This window comes from Melopsittacus undulatus, chromosome 2 (assembly GCF_012275295.1).
Source record: "Melopsittacus undulatus isolate bMelUnd1 chromosome 2, bMelUnd1.mat.Z, whole genome shotgun sequence".
NCBI classification, from domain to species: domain Eukaryota; kingdom Metazoa; phylum Chordata; class Aves; order Psittaciformes; family Psittaculidae; genus Melopsittacus; species Melopsittacus undulatus.
In genome coordinates this window covers 29,005,176-29,031,491 of record NC_047528.1, presented here as the reverse complement: position 1 = coordinate 29,031,491, position 26,316 = coordinate 29,005,176, and the positions used below count along the sequence as shown (strand labels likewise).

The 26,316-nt window shown below is 41.3% G+C and overlaps 1 protein-coding gene across 3 annotated transcripts; it reads left to right on the top strand.

The window, feature by feature from the left end:
- The first annotated feature begins 13,250 nt into the window (after positions 1-13,250).
- On the top strand, positions 13,251-25,754 carry SLC25A30 (solute carrier family 25 member 30). Of its 3 annotated transcripts, none has more exons than XM_005147680.4 (10): positions 13,251-13,377; positions 16,182-16,260; positions 17,675-17,822; positions 18,512-18,606; positions 18,874-18,959; positions 19,898-19,993; positions 21,716-21,840; positions 22,433-22,571; positions 23,447-23,527; positions 24,280-25,754. In XM_005147680.4, the coding sequence occupies exons 2-10, from the start codon at positions 16,197-16,199 to the stop codon at positions 24,316-24,318; spliced, it is 873 nt and encodes a 290-aa protein (XP_005147737.1). In that variant the 5' UTR covers positions 13,251-13,377; positions 16,182-16,196; the 3' UTR covers positions 24,319-25,754. The 3 variants fall into 3 exon arrangements, with proteins under 3 accessions (XP_005147737.1, XP_030903610.1, XP_030903611.1); XM_031047750.2 differs by lacking the exon at positions 13,251-13,377 and adding an exon at positions 13,396-13,424; XM_031047751.2 differs by lacking the exon at positions 13,251-13,377 and adding an exon at positions 13,482-13,501.
- Positions 25,755-26,316: the final 562 nt, after the last annotated feature.

The window sequence follows — 26,316 nt, the reverse complement described above, 5'->3', positions numbered from 1 at the left end:
CTATGTTCCTCTACCTGTGGCTCACTGGGCATTAGATGGTAACAAATTTCCCACCTAGGATATCCTGACATATGTGCACACCTCAACCCACAAACATTGATATGTGTGCAAGCAAACAAAGTACATCAAGAGATGGAAAAGACATGTACATCCAAAATTGAGCATGCGTATTTTGATGTTGTAAACGAAAACCACAGTAGCCACAATGTGTGCAGTGGGGCAGCCACAACTTCTCGGGGCAACCCGTGCCAGTGTCTCACCACCCTCGCAGTGAAGAATTTCTTCCTAATATCTAATCTAAATCTACAATTTTTCAGTTTAAATCTGCTGCTCCTTCTCTTTGCCACTACAGGCCCTGGTGAAAAGTCTCTCTCTCTCTTTCTTATAAGCCCCCTTTAGGCACTGGAAGCTGCTCTAAGGTCTCCCCAGAGCTTTTCCTTCTCCAGGCTGAACAACTCCAACTCTCTCAGCCTGTCTCCACAGGAGAGGTGCTCCAGCCCCCTGAGCATCTTTGTGGCCTCCTCTGGACTCGCTCCAACAGGTCCAGGTTCCTCTTGTGTTGAGTTCCCAGAGCTGAACACAGTACTGCTGGGGGGGTCTCACAAGAGCAAAGTAGAGGGGGAGAATCACCTCGCTTGACCTGATGGATTTTCCTAAAATGTTGTTCCATCCTTCAATTTTCAAGAGCTCAACAGCATGTGTGGGAGCACAGTATGCACCTGGGAGGCAGCACATCAATTCCTGTGGGCCAAAACTGGCATTCACGGTCACTCTTTTCTACAACAGCAGCCAGTGCATAACCCTCCTGTCATAGATTCTCCATGCATGAAATGAGGCTGCTGATGTTTATCTACCTACTGTGAGGGCTGATAGAACAAATTGTTATTACTCTATGGTGAAACCAGGAAGAAACCCCACTGAATTAATTAATATATACAGGAGTAACTGGAGAAAAGAGGGAAGCTTGGGGGCATCTGCTCTTGCAGCACAAAGCAAATGACTCTTCACTGAGAATGGCATGAATATGGAAACTATGCAACAGATGCACTGTGCTGAACAAATGTATGTAAATGATTCTGCTTGTCTATTTGGTGTACTTCCTCACTATTCATGAGCGGTTTTGTGCTGAACATCCACAAGAAAAGCTGAGGAGTTGGTTGTGATTCCAGTGGGTGTTGCAGACACGTGTCAAGAGCATGAAAGGTATCGTGTGCTAGTGCTGCTTGGAGCTGTGGTCAGCCCCTAAATGTCAGGATAGAAATTGGCCTCTGCTTTCAAACTCCTCTGCAGCAAGGCAAAGGGGTCAAGCCCTAGCCAGGAACCTAAGAGCAATGCCATGGAAATTGGGACAGTTTTTCTTTTTTTCTATTAATCTGAGTTCATTACTCACTCCTTTGGATTTCTGCTGGCAGACAGTGCTATTTAAAGACTTGACTTTTATCCACAGCCTATACTCACATGCTTGATATAATAAACAGTCAGAAAAAAAAAGCAAATTCTCCATTTGTTCATTGAACAGTTTGCTGATAACGATCACAAAATGCACCATTTCAGATTCTGCATGCAGTCCTGATTTATAAGCACTAAATTTGGCCTTCTATCTTTTGGGTTCAGTCCCTTTATTCATAACATGTACCTGTGGGCAGAAACTCTGACCACACAGAAGTACCTTGTAGACTTATGACTAACGGCTCAGAAGGGCAATATTCGGGATGAGATCCTCGAAGAAGATGGCTGAGTATTACATAGCATATAAGAATTACAGCCTGTGCTCACAGTTGCAGAGACATGAACAGCAAGAGGCACTGCTCCAGCCACTTTTCATTACCAGTGCAATTTCATTTGTATTCAGGATTTTGAAGCCCTTTATTTGCCCTTTTACACCATTAATATGAAGGACCTACTAGCTTAAAAACTGTAACTTGGAATAGCTATGGATTTACCAGGGGGCACAAAAGGGAGAAAAGACAGGTTTGTGCTGTCTCCCCAATATCTCAACAATACTGTATCCATGTATCTATCTCAAAGAATTAAACATATTAACAGACAATGTTATCTACAATGTTAACATTAAGTAATAAGTATTTTTTATATTCAAAATAAGTGAGACTGGATATCGTGCACGCATGGCCTTGCATATATAACTCTTGGAGAATGTACTAGCGATCAGATAGCTTTAGCCTTTTAATGTAACTTTAGTCTGTAACTCTGAGAGGTGGTGAGCTTGTGACTGTATGTGCTCAGGTTCTGTCTGACACAGTAATATTCTCATAGTATCAAAGAATCAGTTAGGTTGGAGAAGACCTTTAAAACCATGGAGTCCAACTGTTACCCCAGGACTGTCAAGGCCACCACTAAACCATGTCACTGAGAGCAAACTGATCTCCTGTCATGATCTCCAGTCAGAGTCACACCTTATGGCTGCCTCCTTATGGTAGTACCACACTATATAGCTGCTGCCCCTACCCATCATAGCCACCCTCCCTCTCCCCTTAAGATCTCCCCTCATGGCCCATGGTTGCCCCTGGTCTCACCTCATGATTTGCTCTCACCACTCATGGCCACCCCTCCTGTCACCTCACAATTTTCCCTCATGGCTGACCCTCCTGTCCCCTCAGAATCTCTCCTCATGACTGTCCCACTCTCTCCTCACAATCTCCTCTCATCCCTCATGGCTGCCTCTCCTATCCCCTCATAATCCCCCCTCACACCTCATGACTGCTGTTCCTCTTCCCTCATGATCTTCCCTCATGGCTGTCCCTGCTCTCCCCTCATGATCTCCCCTCACACCTCATTGCCCCTGCTCTCCACTCAGGATCTCTCCTTACCTCTCATGTCTGCCCCTGCTCTCCCCTCAGGATCTTCCCTCAGCCCTCATGGCTGCCTCTCTTGTCCTCTCACACCTCATGACCACTCCACCTCTCCTGTCACGATCTTCCCTCATGGCGGGCCCTGCTCCCCCCTCACAATCTCCTCTCACCCCTCATGAACATTTATCAGAAACCTTTCCTAGTAATGAACCCATTTCTCTCTGTCTCCCCCTTCTTCCTCTGGCTCTGTATTTCATTCTGTAATAACCTACAAGAACCTGCTAAACATGTCTCAGTCCTCGGAGCTGCATTCACCATCCCACCAGGATACTTCACACCAGAGAGAAGCCTGAACAAGATTTTCAACAGCACCTGTGTGACGAGGAGACAGATTTATGACTATTAAGATGACTGTAGTTGTTACATTTTTTAATCATGTAGTTGGCAAGACAAGAGCTGGAAGTCACAGCACAATGCTTCATCTTCCCTGCGCTGGCAACTGACACTGTGGCCTTATTTTGACTTGGTTGAAACACAATTTTTTTTTATGATAATAGTGTATAGTGTGAAGAAATTAAGCCAAGCAGTGAAGATTTACAGAATTTTAGATGCAATCCTTTTATGATTTCCCACTTGTTTTTCAATGCTTGCTCTTCAAGGAAGTGCATTTGAGAGTTTTTAAGCTAAGAAAAAGAACAGTCTGAATTATTATTGTGTATGAGCACAGTTGGTGTAATATTTTAGCCGATGCATCATCATTATTGCCACTGTAATTATGAATTAACATGTTGAATATCTGTACTGTATTAGGGCACAGTAAGTTTGCATTCCACAGGCAAGCTCTATGTTAACAAATGCTTGTGCTTAATTTATAGTTGGTATAAAATATTGCCAACAGTCCTGATGCATTTGCTACAGGACCTTATGGATTCTCTACAAATGTATAAACAACTTTAATTTGCATAACTCCTCCTTGTTTTCTTGTGGTCACACATTTATTTTGTAAGTGCTGTATATTTTTCTCTTTGTACTGCTTGCAATAACTCAGAAATAAATCCATTAATGCAATACAGGAGTGTAAAACAGAAAGCAGAAGACTTACTTTTTAATACACCAGCATTGAGTGACCCCACAGTCAGGTCATGCTGCTTGCACTGGCTCCTGTCTGTGGTCAGGAGAGGTCTCTGGAGCTGGTTTTGGAACCTGGCACAGACTCACTCTGTCATGTGCTACTGGGAGGAAAGTTCAGACACTCAAATCTGGGCTCAAAACACAGGCAGTGAGAGCTGAGATGCAGTTCTGGGAGAGGGGATTTATTACATATTTTGACCTGTTCCACAGAGATCCTGACTGCCCTTTTGACTTTTAAAGTTCATGTTTGCAAGCATCAGTTCAGGTATGAAGTAAGATTGGGAATGGGGTGGCAAGTATCTCTATCTGTGGCTTTCAGTGATGGCAAACATTTCAGTTTGAGATTTTAAAACTGAGGTATACTGGAGCCAAGATGGACCAGTGCATTAGTATGAATAAAACCAGAGAGTCTCCATTATCAGGAATTTCTGCCCTTCTACTCTGATCTTGTGAGACCTCACTTGGAGTATTGTGTGCAGTCCTGCTGTCCTCAACATAAAAAGGACATGGAACTGTTGGAACAAGTCCAGAGGAGGGCCACAAGGATGATCAGGGGACTGGAGCACCTCCCATATGAAGACAGGCTGAGAAAGTTGGGGCTGTTCAGCCTGGAGAAGAGAAGGCTGCGTGGAGACCTCATAGCAGCCTTCCAGTATCTGAAGGGGGCCTATAGGGATGCTGGAGAGGGACTATTCATTAGGGACTGTAGTGATAGGACAAGGGGTAATGGGTTAAAACTTAAACAGCAGAGGTTTAGATTGGATATAAGGAGGAAGTTCTTTACTGTGAGGGTGGTGAGGCACTGGAATGGGTTACCCAGGGAGGTTGTGAATGCTTCATCCCTGGCAGTGTTCAAGGCCCGGTTGGACAGAGCCTTGGATGAGATGGTTTAGTGTGAGGTGTCCCTGCCCAAGGCAGGGGGGTTGGAACTGGATGATCTTAAGGTCCTTTCCAACCCTAACTATTCTATGATTCTATGATCAAAAATTCAAAGTGATGACTATTATGCTTTGCCACCTTTGAATCTTCAACCCAATAGGCACAGTCAGCTAAAATCAACAAAGCAAAACCTATATGCCCTCAGAGCAGTGTATGAACATACACCTCTGTATTTACAGTGTGATACTTAATGCTGGTGTCTCTGCATCTCTTTAGGTTTAAAGTGCACTAGAAAGGATCATCAGCTCTATAAATTCAGCTGCATCTTTTGCAGTAGCACCTTAAGTGGTAGTACACATGAAGTGTTTTAACATTACCTTGTCTAGCCTAGTATTTCAAGGTATGAGGTTAGACCCTTGGCTTAGGATGAGCAGTTCTTGGCATCCTGACAAAATCTGGCAGACATATTTTGATCTTGATTTTCATTCAAAACTATTTTTGCCTCCAAAACTTATGCCCTGAGACCTTCACAAAATAATAATTTGTCTCCCACCACTGCTCTCTGAAATCAAAGCTCTGCCTTTCCAAGCATTTTCTGAGTGCGTTCCTCACAAGGCTAAGAGAGATCAGCTAAAACCTGGAGGTAAACCTAGGTCCATTCAATAAACCTAACATTCATTAACATTTACATTGCTAGTTGTTTCAGGGCATTTGAAGTAAATGAAGCAGGGAAAATAGAAGAAGAAATAAATGTCAGTGAGAAGCTCTAGGCCCAATGCCATTGCCACTAGTCAGCAAACGGCAAATGCCTCCAAACCTGACAAATGTGCACTAGGGTTGTTGAAACTATTGGGAGAAAGAGCAGTAGATGTTGTGACCTCTCTGAACAATTGTTTTCTGGAGAACTGATATATTTTTCAGTGGACTTAGAGGAATTAAGAAAAAACAAAACAAAACACAAATCTGTCCAGCTGAGCTTTCCAGGTAAACTTATTTTGCTGAAGAATGTTATTTATGAAAATGCAAAAATGCTCTCGTTGTTTCTAATGCAAAAGAGCCAAATAAAACACAGCTTTGATCATAAAATCCCAATTTTGATTTCCCCTGCTACGAGAAGTGCTGCACTTGTGACAGAGTGCCAAGTATTCTGCTCCTAATGCTGTGTTCCTGCAACACGTAAAGGAAATCTTGAAGGTCTCACTGCTGCTGCAGCTCTGAATCGTATCATAGTTGGTAGGGGATCACAGCATAGCACAGAGCTCCTGCAGAGCCTATGCGGGCTTGAGTGAACCCTCAGAACAGGATTTCTGGCAGGTATCCAGAAGCCAGTGTCTGGCTAAAGCTTAGAGGGCTTTTCAGAAGCAAATCTTCTGATGCTTGACACACATATAGGTGTGTTAGCATTTAGATCAGAAAGACTGACGCATAGCTATGTGTTAACATGGCCAGATGAGAGGGCAGCTCAGTCTGGGACCTATACCCTTCTGCAGTGGTGATGAAAGCAGTGGTTATAAACTAAGATTTTTTTGCTGATTAGAGACTTGCTGAGCTAATTGAATGAGCTCTGTTCAGATAAACCAGATGGAGCTGCAGGAGTCTGCACACCACTGTAATTTCTCCCCACGTAGTATTTAACCACACCATTTAAATGCCTCTACAATGTGCGAGGTAGTATGGACAGAGTAAGGTCATCTATATCATATGCTTCATTTCTCACTCTTTCCACCTCTCCTCAGGTGCTGTACACTTATTGATCAAAAGCCATCTTCTGGAGTTCCCCTGCTTCTGGAACTGCTTCTGTACTCCAGGGTTTTAGAAATACAGAGCATCCTGTTTATAGTTGCCAAAATTTAGTGTTACAATGGAGTTTGCAGTGACAATCAACATCAGAATCAACATCAGTGGTGTCATCTGCATATTACTGAGAAGCATTTGAAATGAAGTTGTGTAGCCTCTATAGTTACCACATTTTCAAACATATACACCTATTATAGAAGCCTTTCAGGTGGAGACCATTGTTTCAGATATAAAAATAATAAAAACAGTGGATATGTCTTCTGGAATCATATATATATATATATATATATATATATATACATATCTTCTAAAATCCAAGATGCTTTGGAATTACAAGAGCTGGGCTAGTTTCCTGTAAGATTTACAGATATTACAAACCTTTAAAGTTTGAACTCCCTCCAGAGTGAAGTATATAATCTACTGCTAAGTCCTACTCTCCAAACAGCCTGAAGGATTGCCATGCTGGGTCTTCTGATGTATGACTGTGCAGTCCTGTGGTCTTCCAGGGTCCCTCAGTACCTCCTCCAGGAAATTCAGCTCAACCTCCAGCCATTTTCCTTGGAATGTTTTGGCTGTCAGACTGATGAAGGCGTGAGAAGTAGCTTTCACCAGAAGCAGTTTCCTCTGGAACAAGCTACCTTAATGCCTTAATCCTCTTGTCAACTATTACAGAACTGGCAGACCATCTGTTTTGAAAAGATCACTTATTCTTTTCACTTATAAAAAAGCTCTTGTCATTTCAGACAGTCTAGCACCAGTAAAAGCTTTTGCACGATTTAGACATGCCAGTTCTGCTCATGTCTTGTCTCAGCCTTCATTTGCACTATTTTCTCTTGTCCATCTATGTCACTCTTAATTGCTTTTTTGTCTATATTCTCCATCTTCTTGCTGGCTTTGCACTTGAAATGAAAAGTTATTAAAATTCTAGGCTGTTTTTGATTCTATAGGACTGGATTCTCCATGGCCTTAGAGCTGAAACAAGGCCAACCCATCTCCTACATGAATTAAGCTCTGCGTTTTTAGCTGTACTGTAGGAGTCCATGTGAAGTCCTTAGATGAGGTTTTACACATGGTCCAGCTGGTAGCCTTCAAGTATCTGAGCAGTCTCTGTGCCATGACCTTGAAGAAGGCTGGAAAAAGTCGTTACTGCATTGTCTGATGTCCAGGGAAGTCCACCTCCTCCTCACACTGCAAGCCAGGCAGGAGGCCAGAGGTGTTAGTGTGGCATCTGTAAAGAAAGAGGCTAAACACACACATACAACACTGCTTTCACAATTAGTTCTACTTTATTAGCTCAAGCATGGTAATATACAGCATACAGATACAGGTCGAGCCATGAAGCCAGACAGCAACTACATCATTCCCAGTGATTGTTTTAAATCATATAAATTCCATTCCATAAACAATCACTCCCCAGGCTATTTCCCAGCCTGATCTTGCTCACAAACACTCTCTGGCTTACTCAAGACTCAGGTGCACTATCAGCAATTCTTCTTCTTTGATTATCCACATAGCAGGAACAGGATGGCTTGCAGTTCCCACAGTCAGGATGTGGCATTAAAGGCAGGATACATAGTGCAACCCCTCAAATGCATTTGCTGTGCTAGGTAATTATGGCTAAGTCTTGCAAAATGTTGAGTCATTCTAATAGTTTGAAGTTTCCAAAAGGGAACCCACTGCACTGCTTCTATTACACTGATGCTGGTGCCAGTGTGAAGCCAGTTCAGTTCCATCAGCTGGCAAAAGCCTAGGTTTTGATGGGTGCCTTCTGTAAACTTAATGAGTTGAACCTGCTTGCGAGTCAGATGAGAGTTATCATCAGTGTGAGCAAAGGGCCAGAACCATGTCTGGGAATGGGATTTTGGAATGTAAGTGAGCATCCTCCTTGCTGGCAATGATCTGCTACATCAGTGGTGCCATGTTGCAGAATACCCTTATTGCAGCTGCGAGGCACATAGCTGTGGTCACTGCTGCTGCCACTTGAGGCATGAGTCCAAAAGCCAGCATGCAGTGAACCCTGTGCAGGGAAGGACGACTATGGGAAATGGAGGGAGGTGTTTGAACACATCAGCTGTCATGTTTCCGTAGAACCTCAGGCTGTCTATCACTGCAGTATGTGCCTGTCCAGCCCCTGAACCATCTCTGCTTTCCCACTCTATTAGGCTTTGTTACTGAAGTGAGTGGAGAGGCAAGCTCCCACCTGTGGCTGCTGCTTTGCAGTGTCAGCAAGGAATCCCACTGCACACTAAGTATACTGACATGTCCAAGATATGATTTTCATGACAGTTATACATATGTCCTTTGTGTCAAGGACAAAATCCTACAGCTGTTTTCCCCTGCTGTGCAGAATAACCTGTCTTGCTCAAGGTTAACAGCAATCAGCTCATCTTGGCCAAACACAGTGTTAGTTCTGGGACCCTGGTGTTGTCATGTTTGTGAGTCAGCAGGTTTGCAAGGCAAGGAAGTGCTTCTTCAGAAAGCACACTGTCTTTTCAAAACCTTTCAATTAAAAAAAAATGTGATTATACTTAAACATTAATTTTACAAAATGTTGTAAAGTACATTTTTAAACTGGAAATGAAGGAAATGGTATTTAAATCCTGCTAGGAAAAGCTGGGTTACCCAAAGCCAGACTGTGGTAAACAAAAGAAAAGCTGGATTATTTGGGTAATAATTTCATGCAAAGTATTCTATAGGTACTATGGGAAAATGATCAGAATTTAGGAATCAGGAAAGAGAACAGTGAGGCTCCTTTAAAAACAACAGCTCTGAAAGTTTGAATTTTCCTACATAGTCATATCTGTGTTTTGATCAACCTGAATCCTGTCCTTGAAAGACATGGGCTTTGGTCACCTGCCACCACATGTCACTGTCCATTGTCTTGTATGAATCACATTTCTTTTGCTGTAGAACTATTTCAACTGCAACTCTGTCTTCATAAGACAGTCAAGTGCAAATATGTATTTCCCCCAGCAGGTATTTCCCACTGTCAATTCAGGGGTGTACTTAAAGTGGTAGAAACCATACCATATGTACCATGTTCTTTGGCGTCACACTGACCTCTCTGTCCTTCATTCAACACTGAATAATCTCCTCTTGTGAAAAAGATTAGGTCATACCTTACATCATACCTTACACCACGTGCTGCCTGGTTTTTAGTTGGGCATAGAAACATGTTTGCTTTTCTTTGAATTGCACCTACTAGCGTTCACATTGGCATCGTTTCTTGCTACTTGGTTAGCTGCGGTGCCATGTTGGACAAAACCTTCTGTGAAGCAATTGTACTTGATCTTTATTTGGCAAGTGATAAGAGGACAACAGTCAACCTCTCAGATCACCTGTTGAGGTTGGAAAGTGTTCTACAGTAGTGAAAGGCCTTCTGTAGCACCTTCCTATCTGAGAGCAGCTTTTCATTTGTTCATTCAAATAACATCAAAGCCAACATCATGGCATACATAGGAATTATTATCTCTGTAGTGAGTCTCAGAAATGAGGAGAAATCCATTTCCCAGGAACTGTGGGAGGATTGCAACACTTTCAGAAAATTTTGCCTGGATTACAGGTTTACATTTACTAGAATTGTCTTGCTGGGAACTCATGCTGTATAACTGCTGTATAATCCACTCGAAGCCTGAAACTATTCTCAGTTCCTTCACCCTCAAAGCCCGGAGCTGTTCACCATTCCTTCACCTTTTACACATTACAAACAAATAACATGGTCCTTTTATACCCACAGAACTAGGACACAATAAAGACCTTTGGCTCTTGCCAGGGCCAGAGCTCAAATCAGATTATCAGAAAACATTAACAAAAAGGCTACAAAATAACATTTACTGTTATTCCTGCTTTGGTTGCTTTCTCATTGAACTCTGCACAGCAAAGTCTGTTACCAAGGCAGAAACTTGTCTTGATGATTATCTTTTAAAAAATAAACAAGCCTAGTTCTCTCACTCTTTCCTTGCAGATTGTATTGTGTCCCAAGTCTTATTCTCCTAACTCCACAGCCCCCCTGAAATGCATCACAAGCAGGTGGACATGGCTGCAGCTGAGGCTTTACCACTGGCAAACATGATGGAGGAACTATTTGATATGTCTTGTAGTTTTACACACAAAAATAGCATGTTGAGTGTTTATTTTCTTCCAACAAAGTCATCTGCTGTATGACTGGGTGTCAGATTAACTCCTTCTCAGACAGAAAGTGCAAACACCAAAGATGAGAAGGGCGTGGCAGATCATGAAAGGGTTGGCTCCTATGTGGCAGACTTGCTTTCATCATGCAGCCAATAGATATGAACAAAGCAAATTAATTATGTGACTAACAATCATGAAAATTTCCAAGGGACAAAGGAAACTCTGCAGTGGTTACAGCTAGTTTCAAAACAACAAGGCAGTTTGAATAAGGCCCATAACCATCTAGGTCACTTCACTAATCATTCATTTAAGCAGCATGTCACTGAGCCAAACTGTCTTCACTGCTGCAGAGATCAGTTGAGAAATTATTTTCCATTGTAAGTAACAGTGGAAAAGGTCAAACAAGAATCAGTTCACAAAAAGCAGAGTTCTCTGGCAGAATTGTTTGAGGGTGGTTCTCTTTTGCTTAAAAACTGTGTGGAAACTCAGGAGCAGTAAGGTTAGTGGGTTAGGAACTAATTAATTAAACTGTGGCCCCATACATCCCAGCAGGAAAGAACTGGCCTTTGGACAAAACTGTTGTAAGACTGTGCAAGCAGTAGCCTACTGTTAGCTCATGCACGCTTCAGAGACATGTGAAAAGATGCTGAGCACTAAAGTCAACTGCTGACACGGCACTGATGTCAGGCTCAAGGCAGCCTGCCAGAAATAGTCTATTGGCTATTGAAAAAAGCATTACATATTTTGTAGTATGAATCTGGCTGAAAAGACAAGAAAAGAGGTTGTTCAGAGGATTCATCCGACAGCCACTAGAGGTAACAAAAGTTTGCCTGAATTCCTTTGTATTCTGAAGTACAGGGCTGAGTACTAACAGGTACTTATAAAACGTGCTCAGGTGGAAGCTGTAATGTGGGAGCAGGAACCAGTTTGCATCAGAGATAATCCAAACCGGTTGCCTGTGGAAGGAGCTGGCCAAACTGCAGGAACAATTTAAGGTCAAACTGGAACTAAAGTCCTTAAAGGGAAACAGACATTTGGGAAGTCAGGAAACAGAAGTTTCTGTCCTGCTGAATCACTCAGCATTAGAATCAGTTCAAATGATTCCTGTGCAAAAGGAAGGAGCCTCTCAAAGTTTACCCAAATAAGAATCTCCCTGCTGGAGATACAATACTTGGAAACTACTAGACAGTTTTTAGGAGTTTAGGAGGGGTCTTAGCACAAGTATGGACTCTGAAATGTGAGTTTGTACCTACCTTCCAGGAAGCCCATCTGCAAAGAGAACTTAGCCACACTGCAACTGGAGCAGAGCCCTGTGGGCTGCCCACACTGTAACAACCAAAATGAAAACTTCTGGGAGTTCTGTGGTGGACTTTGGTGGTTGTATTTTCACTACATGTATGAGATGTAGTAAAATGTATTTTCACTAAATGTATGAAGCATTTCAAGCACACTGGGACCCAATTTTTAATTCTTTATGTTTTATTGACACATGCAGGTAAGGCCACAGCTACTTCATGGGAGCTGAATGGGCATTAATCCCTTCCTCCACCAGCCTGTAAGCTTAAATAAAGTTTCTCAGCTGCCAGTCTTGCCCTGAGATCAGTGAGGAGAGTAATACTGCAGGATGCTTTGACCTTTTGGGGTAAGGCATGATATTCAGTTGCAAGGCAGTGGAGTGACAGTGGCAGCAGGGTAGACCTGGCATCTCTTCAGTCAGAAAGGGAAGGAGTGCTGAGTTGCCAGAACAAGTTGCCTTTGGGGCAGAGAAGGAGCTAACTTCAACTACTTCAGAGGGAGTCCTGGGCTCTGACCCAAGGGAATGGGGGTTCAAGGAAATGGACTAGTTGTCTCTTCATCTAGCCTTGGTGGGCTGGTCACTGACACCTGTACTGCACCTGAGACCTGCCCTTTTGGGTAGCCCCTCTGCCACCACCAGTGTCCTCCATAGCACACCCTGAGCCTTCTGGGTGGGCATTGGGTATACATTTACAAAGCAATGTAAAACTGAGTGCATAATTTCAGCATTGGTAATGCAAAGAAACTGCATTAGAATTGCACAAAGCTGCATAATTTGACTAGATGACCTTTGAAGGTCCCTTCCAACCCAAATATTAAATAATAAAAAAGCAACTGTGCACCTAGGGACAAAATAATGTCGTTATAGTTAATGATGATGAGGAACTCTGAGGGGTGACCTTCCTGTTCACTAACCGAGGAGCACTGCAATGCCCGACATTCCTAGCGCAGTCTCCTGGGTGGCACTACGAGTGGAAAATATCACACTGTCCCGAACAGCCACAAGTCTCGAAAAGACAGCAGGGAAGGCAGGCTCCTGACAGGAAAGATGGGAGATCAACTTCTACTTCCTCTCCCCTCCCTGGTTTATTACAGGCTCGATATTACCCTCAAATCAATTCCCCTCCGCGGGCCCTTTAAACCCACCCCTTCCACGCACACACTGCTCTTGTGCCCTCAGGCAAGCCTGCCCTAACTGCGGGGCGGGGCCGGGCCGTGCCCTGCGCTCCCCAACCGCCGCCCCTCCTGATGGGAGCAGAGCAGCGCCATATAACCGGAGCGGGGGGGCGGCGGCCGTTGGCATACCGGAGCGCGGCGAGAGGAGGCTCTGGCGGTGAGTGCGGCGGGGGCAGCTGCTGGCTCCTCAGGTGGCGAGTGCTGGTGAGCGGTCATCTCCCGGCCGGGTGCAGTATGTATTAGTGAGCGTCACCGAGCGCCGCCTCTGACGGAGAGCCAAGGTTTGCTGAGCTTTGCTCGGCGCCCTTCAGAGCCTTCCATCCCCGAGCAGGGACATGCCGCTTCCTTTTCTTTCCCTTGTTTTCCCCTCCTGGCGAAGGTGTGCTTCGTTTCGTAGGTGGTGGTTGGTTAAAGGTTGGTTGATCGATGCAGTGGCTATTGCCTCCTCCCTTTGCCCCTTCACAGGTATCTCTGTGTCTCTGCTCCAGCTGTTTAAAGTAGGCTGGCGGTGCTGCTCAGGGAGGCACTGCTGCAAGGCGTCCCTTTAGCTGGGAAGCGGTTTCGCTGGCTTCTCTACTTGTAAAATAGCTGCTATTTTGCAAGGACTTGCCAAGGCGGCTGCTAGCTTTAACCCTAGCCTTTTTCTTTCTGATCATACTTCACTGCTTGAATAAGACCTGAGCTGTGTGGCTGCAGGGTAATCCAGGTAGTTCAAGAGTATTGCTTGGATAACTGAATATTTGTCCTAATTGATTTATTCTTTTATGGAACTTTGGCTCTTGATTTTATTTCAGTTACATTGCCAGTTAAAAGTGATCAGATTTGCTTCTAAGTTTTGCAGTGTCTGTGTGATTCTCTATGTTAATTTAACCCAGTGTCCATTAAGGAGAGTATCACCTCTGTCATCTTACTGATGACCGTTTTTCAGTAAGACCTTGTTTTAATAAGACCTGAAGACCTTACTCTAATGAGGGTTAACTTTTGAGTAGTTTGCCAATTATCTGATACGGAATTCTTCAATTGAGATACTTTTATCAGAGTAAGAAAGAAATTCTGAGTAAAAAGCAAATCAGGAATTCAGAAAATAAGATGGAAAAAATTCTTTACAATGAGGGTGGTGAGGCACTGGAATGGGTTGCCCAAATAAGTGGTAAATGCACCATCCCTGGCAGTGCTCAAGGCCAGGTTGGACATAGCCTTAGGTGTCATGGTCTAATGTGAGCCTGTGTCAGGGGATTGGAACTATACGAGCTTAAGGTCTTTTCCAGCCCTAACTATTCTGGTGTTCTATGAATATGAAACAGCTGGGATGAAAGGGCAGAATTGCTTGCTGGTGTAAGTGGCTCTGCCATTCTGCTTTAGGCCTTTCAGAGGTACAAACATCAACAGTGCTGTGTAAGGCCCTCACCTTGGGATGCATTAAAGGAACAATATGCTGTAAAATTTCTGCCTTAGAGTGTCCTACACATGTATTGAAACTTCAGCCAGCATTAGTAGTTCTGTGTACAAATGGGGAACTTTATTTGGTGATGTTTGCATGCTTCTACATCATGTCAGTGCCCCAGAATTACACAGAAAAACTGAGTAGCCTTCATTGCCCAGGCAGAGTGAAATAAAGATGCAGATACTAATATTCCTAAAATTAAAATGTGTGTTTGTGGTAGATGGAAATTTGTTAATTTGTTGAGGTAAGAAGGTAATTGTATTTTAAATTTTGACAAGTTTCTCAAGATCACATGTGTGGCTGATAGTGGGGAAATTGAGCTTGCCTCTGCCTCTGCTATTTAAATGATCTGCCATTAATCATGGCAGGACAGGAATACAAGGAACTTGGAGGTGGAAGTGGCCTCCCTCTGGCACAGTATCATACCCGTGTGGCTCTGCTGCTTTCATGTTGCAAAGCTGGCATAGTCTAAGCCTGTGGTTCCTGATCTTTGTACTGTGCTCTTCTTGGCAATGTAGTGGGTGTCCTTACTTGCCTTTTTCTCTCTCTTTTTTTTAATTATTTTTGCATCAGTGGTGATCTTGGCAGCAGCCTGAGGAGTAAGATGGTTTTGTGTGTGCTTGGTGGTTGAATATTTGCAATTATGCTCTGAGCTGTAATGGATTTTTTTATTAATTGGCAGCAAATAACTGTAGAATCCAATGTGTAGGGGAGGATATTCTAGAAAATGGAGAATGGGAAGTATTTACATTATAAGAAGGGGGGAAAAGGTAAGCTGTGGAGAGGCCTACTTTGTTTTGGGAAGGGCAATTTTGTATTGGCTGCACTAGTCCGGTTTTGCAGTTCTTGCCTCTTTTCTAAGGTAATTGGATTATTTCAACATCTTTAAAAGCCTGTGCCAGAGTTAATCATGATTTGTGTCACTTTGTCAAATTCACTTAATTGACTTCTAAGTTAGTCTTTTTTTACTGTAAAAGGCCTTATGCACCTGACTACATGAAAATAGTGTAATGTTCGCAGGAATTAACATTGTGAACACTGGTAGCAGAAATAGGCCTTAATGGAAGCAAAGTGGTGTGCACACCCTTATTTTCTGACCAACTGTAGGAGCTCAGCTCATGTTAATGTTGATACCAGAAAAAAAAGGAATAGAAGTTTAGTAATGATTGTTATAAGATTTCACTTGACTGCAGGACTTGGTCCACCTAATTCAGTTTGGTAAGAGTTGTTGGAGGTTGTTCACTGCAGTGCTCCTTAAGATGATGTCTGGGAGAAAAACTACTTTAACCTTTCATGGTGAGGATAGTGGTGGCCCAGATACATAGTAGATACATTGATTTGTGCTCAGATGCCTTTGTGTAGTTACTGACTTTAGATTATAAAAGGTTGTAAATGCTTTTATCCTTGGTGTGCTTGGAAGGTTCACCTTAAATGGACAAGACACAAAACTTTATTCATTGTTGGCATAGATATTTATATAACAAATGTATTTATAGAAGCACTGTCTTATTTTGCAGAAAGAATAATCAACAATGTCAGCGCTAAACTGGAAGCCCTTTATCTATGGAGGTTTAGCATCAATCACTGCAGAATGTGGTAAGCTTTTCTCCTAACTATTTAGACAACTTCCACTACTCAGTCTCTTTTAAAAAACAAGCTTGGTTCCATGTTATCAGTAGTATATGGTGGTCTAAAGCACAGGAGGCTTTTTCCTTAATACTGACTAATGAGGTGCTCAGGACTCTGTTAGTGTCAGAACATTTCTGTCTGTAAACTCTCATCCCTTGTGAGTCTTGCTTATATACAAACTTTGTCTTTGCATTCTATTATTTGGTGTTTGATCTGTTCCTGGGTGGTGATCATAAGTATACCCAGCTTTTTTGTTGCTAGAGAGTAAGCAAGTTACCTCTTACAAGTAAGCTCTTAGCTTTTCTGGATAGCTATGTTGCAGTTGAAACTCCCTTTTCTTGACTGTGAGTAGCTGATTAGATTTGAACAGCTAAACTCATTTAGTGAGCATCATAGAGTAATTGACATGGTGAGACAGTGCATCTTATATCTTGGTGTCTACTCTAAAGACAAACCTAAAATATCAACATCCTTTTAAAGTCTTACCTGAATTTCATGTACATGGAAACAAAGGAAGTCTATTTTTTTCATAGTAGCAGAACTTAGCCTGACATGTGGTGAGCTTGCATGTGAAATTTGTCTAATAAAGTCTGTGTTGTATAAAACTGCGCTTAAAAATACTATTTTGTTTTCCTTTTCTATGTTCTTTTATGAATAATGTTCAAACTTGAGTTTGAAGTGTCTCTTACTTGGCTCGTCTGAATGGGGCCAATGATGCCAAGAGCTTTGTGACAATTCCTAAAAAGCCTTGCTTGTCTGGTAAACCTCATTAGAACAGCTGTAGCTAATCCTCACTCCTGTTAGTGTTTAGGGGAATATTGAATGTTGAGGTGGTCTCTTTCCTAAAGATAAACTTTAGAGGAATAGGCTTCTAAGCCCCTTTCATGAGGGAGCATGGAGAGTGAACTTGACATAGCAGCAGGCTACAGGAAAGCAGTGACGGAAATGGCTGCTGCTGCTATTGCTTTTTTAGATTCTAGGCTGGAATCTCTATAGCTAGTCCTATAGAACTTATTTTTTTTGCCTTCAATTAAGTGTTCTTCAAAGATGTTGGTAGAACACACATCCAAACTCTGTACTTAATTGTGATTGTGGAGTCTACTCAGTGTTGCTGTTTACAGCCAAACAACATCATATTTCCTAAAAATATAATGAATGTGGAACAAACATAGGAGGTAGGGCCTCTGACAAGGTTTTAGAAGAAACAAAGTGACATAAAATGAAGCACTTGCTTAAAAGAAAGTCTTGATAAGAGGCTTTTTTCTTATGGGGGTGTTTTTATGTATTTTGGTATATAATAAAGGTTGCTGTTTTTTATATCATGTTCTTTGTGTTTGGTAAGTACTTAATTAATTTTCTGATACTTTTTTTTCCCTGTAAGGTACTTTTCCCATTGATCTGACAAAAACACGTCTCCAGGTTCAAGGTCAAGTTAATGATGCCAAATATAAAGAGATACGCTACCGTGGAATGATGCATGCACTAGTCAGAATAAGCAGAGAAGAAGGATTGAAAGCCTTATACTCTGGGTAAAACTAACTGACTTGCAGTAATGGTTTATGAACAGTCTATTGATAAGTATGAGCCCATAGTATGTAAATTCTTGGGCTTCAGAATTACAAGGTATTTAGTTATCCTCAATCTGGAAGTTGAAAGTCCAAGCTTAGATTCCTTCAATCTTTGTACTCTGCAATAACATTTCATCTTAAAACCCTAAACAAAAAAAAACCAACCCAAAACCAAAGCAGCAAAACCTACTGGGGGGGTGTGTGTGTGTGTGGGGGGGGTGTGCTTCTATGCAATGTTGCTCTATACGTAATATATATATAATGCTACTATGGTTGTTCCATCTCATGAAAAATTGAATTAAAATTTGTGTATAAATGGACATGCTTTTCTTTAAAACATGCAAGGTGGTGGGGGAAAGATGTAATCTGCATATTACATTTCAGACAGGCTTGCCAGCTATTTCATAGATTACAAGTTGAGGCATGCTCTAATAGTAATCCTTCCATAGTTCATTCATGTTCTTGAAGGCTTTAGTTAAAAGAACCCCAAACCCCGAACCTTTTGTCTATGGTGAGTTTAAATAATTGATTTAAGTGCTCAGACCTTTCTCTGGTAGATATCTTTTGTTCAGTTTCGTGCTCTAGAAAGTATTTGTTCATCAGTCTTTTGCAATTTAGAGCATAAATATTATCATTACCTATTTTTATAGGATTGCACCTGCAGTGCTAAGGCAAGCTTCATATGGAACTATAAAAATAGGCACTTACCAGAGCTTAAAAAGAACATTTGTTGAGCATCCAGAAGGTGAGTTATTTCAATTTAATTGAGGACTGATTTGCATTAAGCTGGTTGTTTCCATTTGGTATCTTACTGTAACAGTTTGAACAAGTCTGTTGAGAATGACTTTCCGTGTACCAATTAAAGTGAACCAGCAAGGAAGATTTGTCAGAACAGTTTGTAAAGCTTCTATAATTGGTATTCTCTCTGCTTAAAGGAGGGGTGGCATCAGCCTGCCCTGATGCAACTAAAGCTTTGTAAATCTACAGCTAAACTTCTTTGTTTATGGAATAGATGAAACCCTGATGATAAATGTTCTATGTGGTGTTCTTTCGGGAGTAATTTCATCATCTATTGCCAACCCTACAGATGTCCTAAAGGTAAGTGTCTAGAGTTTGCCTGTACCTTTTTTGTCCTCTCCTTGAGGAAATGCAGAATCTCCTGATGAATAAAAGATCTGTAACCCTATTTATTCTCATCTCTTGACTTTAAAAAATCAGTAACATCCTGAATTCTTGGAACCTTCTTTTGGTCCATACTAATTATTTTGAAGTATGCACCAGGAAACTGATGGCTTGGGGTGGGGAGTAGTTGGATCCATATAACATTTTCTTGGGGTGGCAAGAGAATAATATGGCTTAACTTTAATGCTGTGTTGTGTGTGGAAGCCACACTGCATATTTCATCTATACTTCTTGGTAACATGGTTATACTAGGATGTCATAGAGCTCAGAAGGATTGATGGTATTTAATACACAAAACTGTAGCATATGACTTATACGGCTGTCTCTAATGAGAAAATTAAAACTACTTGAAGTGTCGGTACAATTAGTTATTTCCCAAAATTATGTCCATGTACCAACTTACTTGTCACCAGACTTGTTCTTGGGAACCTGACATGGTAACTACCAAATACCTTCTTAGAAATCCACAGGGTTGAATGTCATGGTTCTCACTAGCTGAAGCCTTAATCTTTTTAACCTTCCATTTTAATGTGTTCCTGTAATAACACTGTAAAGGACATCCTGCAGAACCCATCTGTCAGTCTAATTTAAATGGAGTAGTGTGCAAGAACAGAAATAGAAGTGACTTAATGCAGCTAAGAATTATACCATGTACTTATTCAAAATTAGCAGCTGCATTTGGATGGTGAAGTAAAAAAATTGCATCATAGTTATAATAATGTCAGCTATTAATTTTTTTTCTAAGAACTTGAATTTACTAAGAAGATGTTAACTTAAAATGTCAATAAAACAGTATTAAGCTTTGTTGCAAGTTTGAAAAATATTTATATTCTGATTTTTCAAATAAATTACAGATCAGAATGCAAGCCCAAGGTAGTGTGATTCAAGGAGGAATGATGGGCAACTTCATACAGATCTACCAAAAGGAAGGCACTAAAGGCTTATGGAAGGCAAGTTTGTTGAACTGTATTCTACATTTTGAGCATGTGCTCTTGCTCAACTGAATTTCATGTACTTCTACAGTATTCTGTTAAAATATGGAGAAGCTAATATGGATGTAGTTTGTTAGGACAACTTCATCGCTGGTGTCTTGGTGTGTTTTGACAGAGCGTTACTGCCAGTCTTGTGTTCATAGATTAGCCACTTACTAAAGGGGAGATAAAAGGAGGTTTAAATTAGGGTGACTGGTTACAGGACTAGTTTAGCAACACTTTGCAAGGCACTCCTCAATCTGTAAGCTCTACTTTTTCTAAAATATACTAAACAGTATTTAGAAGTGAAGGCACTAATGAACATCCAGTCTAGCTCAGTGTTCTTACACTCAGTCTTGTGGGTTGTCTCTTATGCCAGTTACAGCCAGTGAGTGTATAACAACTGAAGATCCAAAATGGACAATTGTTCTGAAATAGCTAGAAAATAGAAATGTTTTTCTTGGTGTGCTTTTTTTTTTTCTGCAGAGTTTCTTGATCTCTATTTTTCTGTTCATATTCCTTATTTTGTCAGTTTTTCAGTTAGCATTAAGGGATGCAGTATTATCCAGTTGTTGAGGTTGTAGCTTGCTGCTTATCTAATAATTTTGATAATAAGCAGAGGTGGAGTAGCATACAGGAACTGTAATTGCCATGCAGTGTGGATGCTAGAGAGGGGCTTTACATTAAGGATTGTAGTGATAGGGCAATGGGTAGCGGGTTCAAACTTAGGCGAAGTTCAGGTTAGATGTCAGGAAGAAATTCTTTACTGTGAGGATGGTGAGGCACTGGAACAGGTTGCTCAAAGTGGTAAATGCTCCATCCCTGGCAGTGTTCAAGGTCAGGTTGGACAGAGCCTTGGGTGATATGATTTACTGTGAGATGTCCCTGCCCATGGCAGAGGGGTTTGAACTAGATTATCTTAAGGTCCTTTCCAACCCTAACCAGTCTGTGATTCTAGGTGTTCTATCTATAAATTTGAATTTGTGGGCTTTTGGAGCACACACATCTGAGGCTTGTGCTAATTAACCTTATTTGTATTCACAGTTCTTAACACATTTGTGGTGTGTTGCTTTGTATTACTAGTGTCCTGATTTTGGCTGGGATAGTTTTCTTCTTAGCAGCTGGTATAGTGCTGTGTTTTGGCTTTAGTCTGAGAATTATGCTGATAACACATTATATTTTTTGAGTTGTTACTCAGTAGCACTTACCCTGATCAAGAACCTTTCAGTCTCTTATGCTCTGCCAGTAAGAAGGGGCACAAGAAGCCAGGAAGGAGCAGAGATGGAAGACCTGACCCAAACTAGCCAAAGGGATATTCCATACCATAGAACCTTATGCTCAGTATATAAACTGGGAGGAGTTGGCTGGGAGGGGCTCATTGTTGCTCAGGGATGAGCTGGGCACAGGTCAGTGGGTGGTGAGCAATTGTATTGTGCATCACTTGTCTGTCTTGCGTTTTATTCCTCTTTTTCCTATTTCTATTGAATCATTCTACTTCAGTTATTAAACTGTTCTTATCTCAACCTGTGTGTTTTACCTTTTTCTGAGTCTCCTCCCCATCCCACCAGAGGGCAAGGGAAGTGAGTGAGCAGCTGCATAGTACTTTAGTTGCAGGCTGGGATTAAACCATGACAAAAGCTAGTGTTTGCTGCTGGTGCACAAAGCTAATTTAAACTTCACCTGTATGCTTTCTTTTGCCAGGGAGTATCATTGACAGCACAGAGAGCTGCTGTTGTTGTAGGAGTAGAACTGCCAGTGTATGACCTTACCAAGAAGCACATAATCATGTCTGGATTTATGGGGGATACCGTATATACACACTTCCTGTAAGTCTGCAAAACTGTTTGCATAGCTCATTGTTGGTTAGGTCTCATTATGGGGGCTCAGTATTTTGATTTGTCATCTACATATTTATATATATTTAAAAATATGTTTAAAAATATATTTAAATATACTTCAGATGTGTTTATACTTTTTAATGCAGCAGCATCTGAAATAGTAGCATATAGCATGGTATTTAATTTTATTTAGGATTTGGATTTAACTTCCTTTTGAACATGGATTTATTTTTTTTATTAGTGGTCCAAATCATTCAGCTGTGCAAATTGAAGTTAGAGCAAAGTTCCAATCAAATATGTGCAAATTGAAGCTAGAGCCAAGTTCCAATCAAATATTTGCTTTTGAGGCACAAACATCTGTTCAAGTGTCCAGAGACTGTATATAAGGGCTGTGTATCAAATCTTGAAAATGATGCTTCATAGTAAATAAAAACTAATTTTTCAAATTTATTAACAGATGTGATTTTTTAAATAAAAACATTAAGTGCTCATTATTCCCTCTCCCCAGAAGAAATGCAGCATTTCTTGTGCATCTGTAAGTGTGGTAGATCAAATTTCATTAAACTCTTCTTTTTGCTAGCTCAAGTTTTACTTGTGGGTTAGCTGGAGCCCTTGCATCCAACCCAATTGATGTTGTAAGAACACGCATGATGAATCAGAGAAGCCAACAACATGGGGGACACTCAAACTACAAGGGTACTTTGGATTGCTTGTTACAAGTAAGTAGTTGATTTATCAACTTGAGTAGGAACTGATGCCATTGAGCAATGATTTTGTTATAAAGCTCAAAGTTGCTCTAAGCTTCCAGGTAACTTAGGTATGCTTTTTGCCATAATGCTAAAAAGAACTGCACTGCCAGTAACACTGGTGTGAAAAACATCTACTGTCTTGACAGAATGGCAGTATGTACTGCAGGCACCTGATTCCTTTTGGCGCTTGGATGAGCGCACTCTTACTTTACTTTGTAAGATGTAACATTTAATATAATGATAGGAAATAACTTCATAGGTCAGTCCTTGAAGAACATTTGAGACAGATAGTTTTCTCTGCTTACTGCATAATGGAGAGGCTAATACAGCCAAAGCCAATATCAGTGTCTGATTTTGATTATTTTGTCTCGGGTTGCTTAAATTCCTAAATTGTGTATGAGGTGGGAGCATGATGGTTTTTTATATGGAGAAGAGTGGCTGGACAGTGCAGTTTCTGTTGCAGAACAAGTTGCAATGTACAGTGCAATTTTGTGAAGTCCATAAAGCAAAGTGGAAGATCTCAAGGGGGTACCAGATGTGAGCTGCAGGTTTATATATACATGGGGTGTGCATGTGTATACACACACACCCCATCTGCAAGGGATTTTATAGGGGTAAAAAAAGTCCAGGAATTTAATTTGGGCAAATCTAGGTTGGGTACTTAATGACCTGCATCTTAACCTACCATGGTAGTGTGGGCTTCACTAATTTTATATAGTGAATTATATAGTGAAATGTTTGTTTCCTCACACAATATGTGTAAGAGATGCTGCCTAGGTTTCTTACTAATAAGAATTACTTGTTCATACTGTGTGGTGGTTTTTGTTTGTTTTTTCTTTCCCCAGACATGGAAGAATGAAGGCTTTTTTGCTCTATATAAAGGGTTTTGGCCAAACTGGTTAAGACTTGGTCCTTGGAATATCATTGTATCCTTTTCAAAGGTGTTCAAAACTATGAAGCTAGCAATAAAACAGCAGGTATTGACAGTTTTGCAGACTGCTCAGTGTGCAGTGTCATGTCAGCACAAATATTCCTTTTGTATGAATGGAAAATTGAGTAGTTGACAGTTTTCTTCATCAGCTGCTGCTGGTCAAAGTGAATTTGTGATTCACATAGAGTGAATATTGGAATGTTACCTTGCAGAACATTTTTCTGTTCCTCCAACTTCATACTTGCCCATTTCTGTGGTTTGGAGCCTAGCTTTAGATAAAATTGCCCAGGTAAGTTAGGAATGGGGGCTGCTTTTAGAGCTGGGGGAAATGGTGCTTAGCCATGAAATCTTTATCTCTCTCACACAGTTTTGTTTGTTTCAAGAGCCACCTGATCAGAGCCTTGGGAAGTGAGTTGCTAGTAGTGGTTTTTACCATGAGCAAACCTACTTTAGCCCATCAAAGCTAAGTGAGCAAAGACTCTAAAGGCTTTCACAGTGTTCTCCTGCCTCCCCAGTCCTGTGTTTAAGATCCTGAGGAATAGATATGGGAAAGTGATTGGATTCACCAGCCTTAAAGCAAATTTTATTTTTCTGTCTAGTACTGTGTAACAAAAATGGCCAACCAGCGGTACTGCATAGGAGGGAACAAAGTGGAGCAAAGCTTCACGCAGATGCAGCTGTACTGTAGTGGTGCGGTGACACATTTTCTACATGTCAATATATGTTTTCCTTAATCAGCTGTCCCAGTTCTTTCTAACATATGAACAGCTGAAAAAATTAGACTGACATGCTGAACTGTGAATGTACTGTTTGAATTTAAAGCAACTTGTAAGTTGTCTTGAGTATTTACTTTGTTGTCCGAGATGCTGGCCAGAGGAAGAGGTCACTGTAAGACTGTTGTGAATGAGAAGAACCTGGAAGTTATTTCAAGGCCGACTGGCTCCTGTAACAACAGCTTGCTTATGTGACTGTGGTAAATGTGCACTGTTTTCTAGACAGAATCAAATATGGTGGCATTCCTTCTACTGGCTGTGTAAGTGTACTTGAATGTGAAGGTCTGTAATACAGCTTTATGCTGTTGAGACTGAGATGCACAATGTTTTTAAGAGGCAAAGAAAGACAGGGTATAAGGGTATACAATTTGACTGTGGTAGTTTATAGTTTCAAAGTAACTGGCAGTGTCATAAGATGTCTTTTCAGGCTTTCAGTTCAGTAAAATACCTGCTGCAAGATACAAATCTGTTTCTGGTTTTAGAGTTTTCCTGTGTTCTAAGACCTTAGATATTGGCATAAGTTGCTGGGAATAATCCAGTTTCCTTTGAAAGCATGGTTGCCACAGCTGTCAGTTTTGTATAGCTGCAAGTGTTCTCCCATATACTGTTCTTGATTATTTTTCAGTGTGATTCTTCAACATATGCATATGTAAATTTGCAAGTAGCAATGAAGTTCAAGCAAGTCCATGCTCATCTGCATGTCTTGCAGAGAAACTTTCTATGCCTTTCCTGTTGTTGGGAAGAACTACTTGTAATGGGTGCTGGATGTTATGTATCATTTGAGATACAAGTTTTACACTAAGCAATTCAGGCTGTGTTATATAAGTGCCATGGGAAAAGAACCAGGCCCCTCCAAGGGTAAATCCACAGTAAAGACAGGTTTCCTTCTTTAAGATGACACCTATACCCAGAACTATTGAGTACTTCCATACATGCAAGTAAACACTTAATGTAGAAATCAACCACAACTTCTTTCAAGCATTACCTTTTGCCTGAAATGTGTATCTTAAACTTCAGGGCCATTAACTAAACAATACAGTAAAGTTCTTACATGCTGCTGGTGAATTCCAGGCAAGGAAATATGCAATATGTCAGTCATGGGATGGTTCCTCTGCATTTACAGAGAATGGCAAAGTGGGATGTATAGCTTTGTATTTTTTTTTTGTAGCACTGTGTATATGTCTTAAACATTTTTGGCTAATTGTACATTCCACTTAAACTGTTAAGACTTCAAAATTACTATATTCTCATAAGATCCACAAATGGATTTCTAAATACAGAAAGCACTTTCTTTCCTGGAGTATGGTATTTTTCTATGTGTGTTATGCTCTGTGCAGTGGTTTTCTGCACAGTGTTTCTGTGCTTTAATACAAATACTTGTTGAAATTTTTGTATACTATGTAAGCTAAGTCTATGGATTTTGTAACCTTATTAAAAGTTTTCAAATTATTGTGTAATGACTGAACTGCTCACTTTGGAGTGACAGGGTGGGAGAGGAGTATGCTATACCCATTATGCTGGAGGGAAGATTGACTAAACCTAACTGCTTGAGAGAATGGTAAAACAAAGTTATAGAGGCATAGGATGGCTTGGGCTGGAAAGAACCTGAAGGTCATCGAGTTCCAGGCCCCCTGCCACAGGAACAAACACCTTCCACTAGACCAGGTTCTTCCAAGCTGTGTCCAACCTGGCCTTGAACACTTCTGGGGATAGGGCAGCTACAGCTTCTCAAGGCAACCTGTGCCAGTGTCTCACCACCCTCGCAAAGTTTGAACATATGCCCTCCCTTCCTATCTTTACAGTACCTGATAAAGAACCTCTAGCACCCTTTTGGCCCCCCCTTCAGATACTGGAAGGCTGCTATGAGGTCTCCACGCAGCCTTCTCCAGGCTGAACAGCCCCAACTTTCTCAGCCTGACTTCATATGGGAGGTGCTCCAGTCCCCTGATCATCCTCGTGGCCCTCCTCTGGACTTGCTCCAGCAGTTCCATGTCCTCGCATTTCCAGTGTC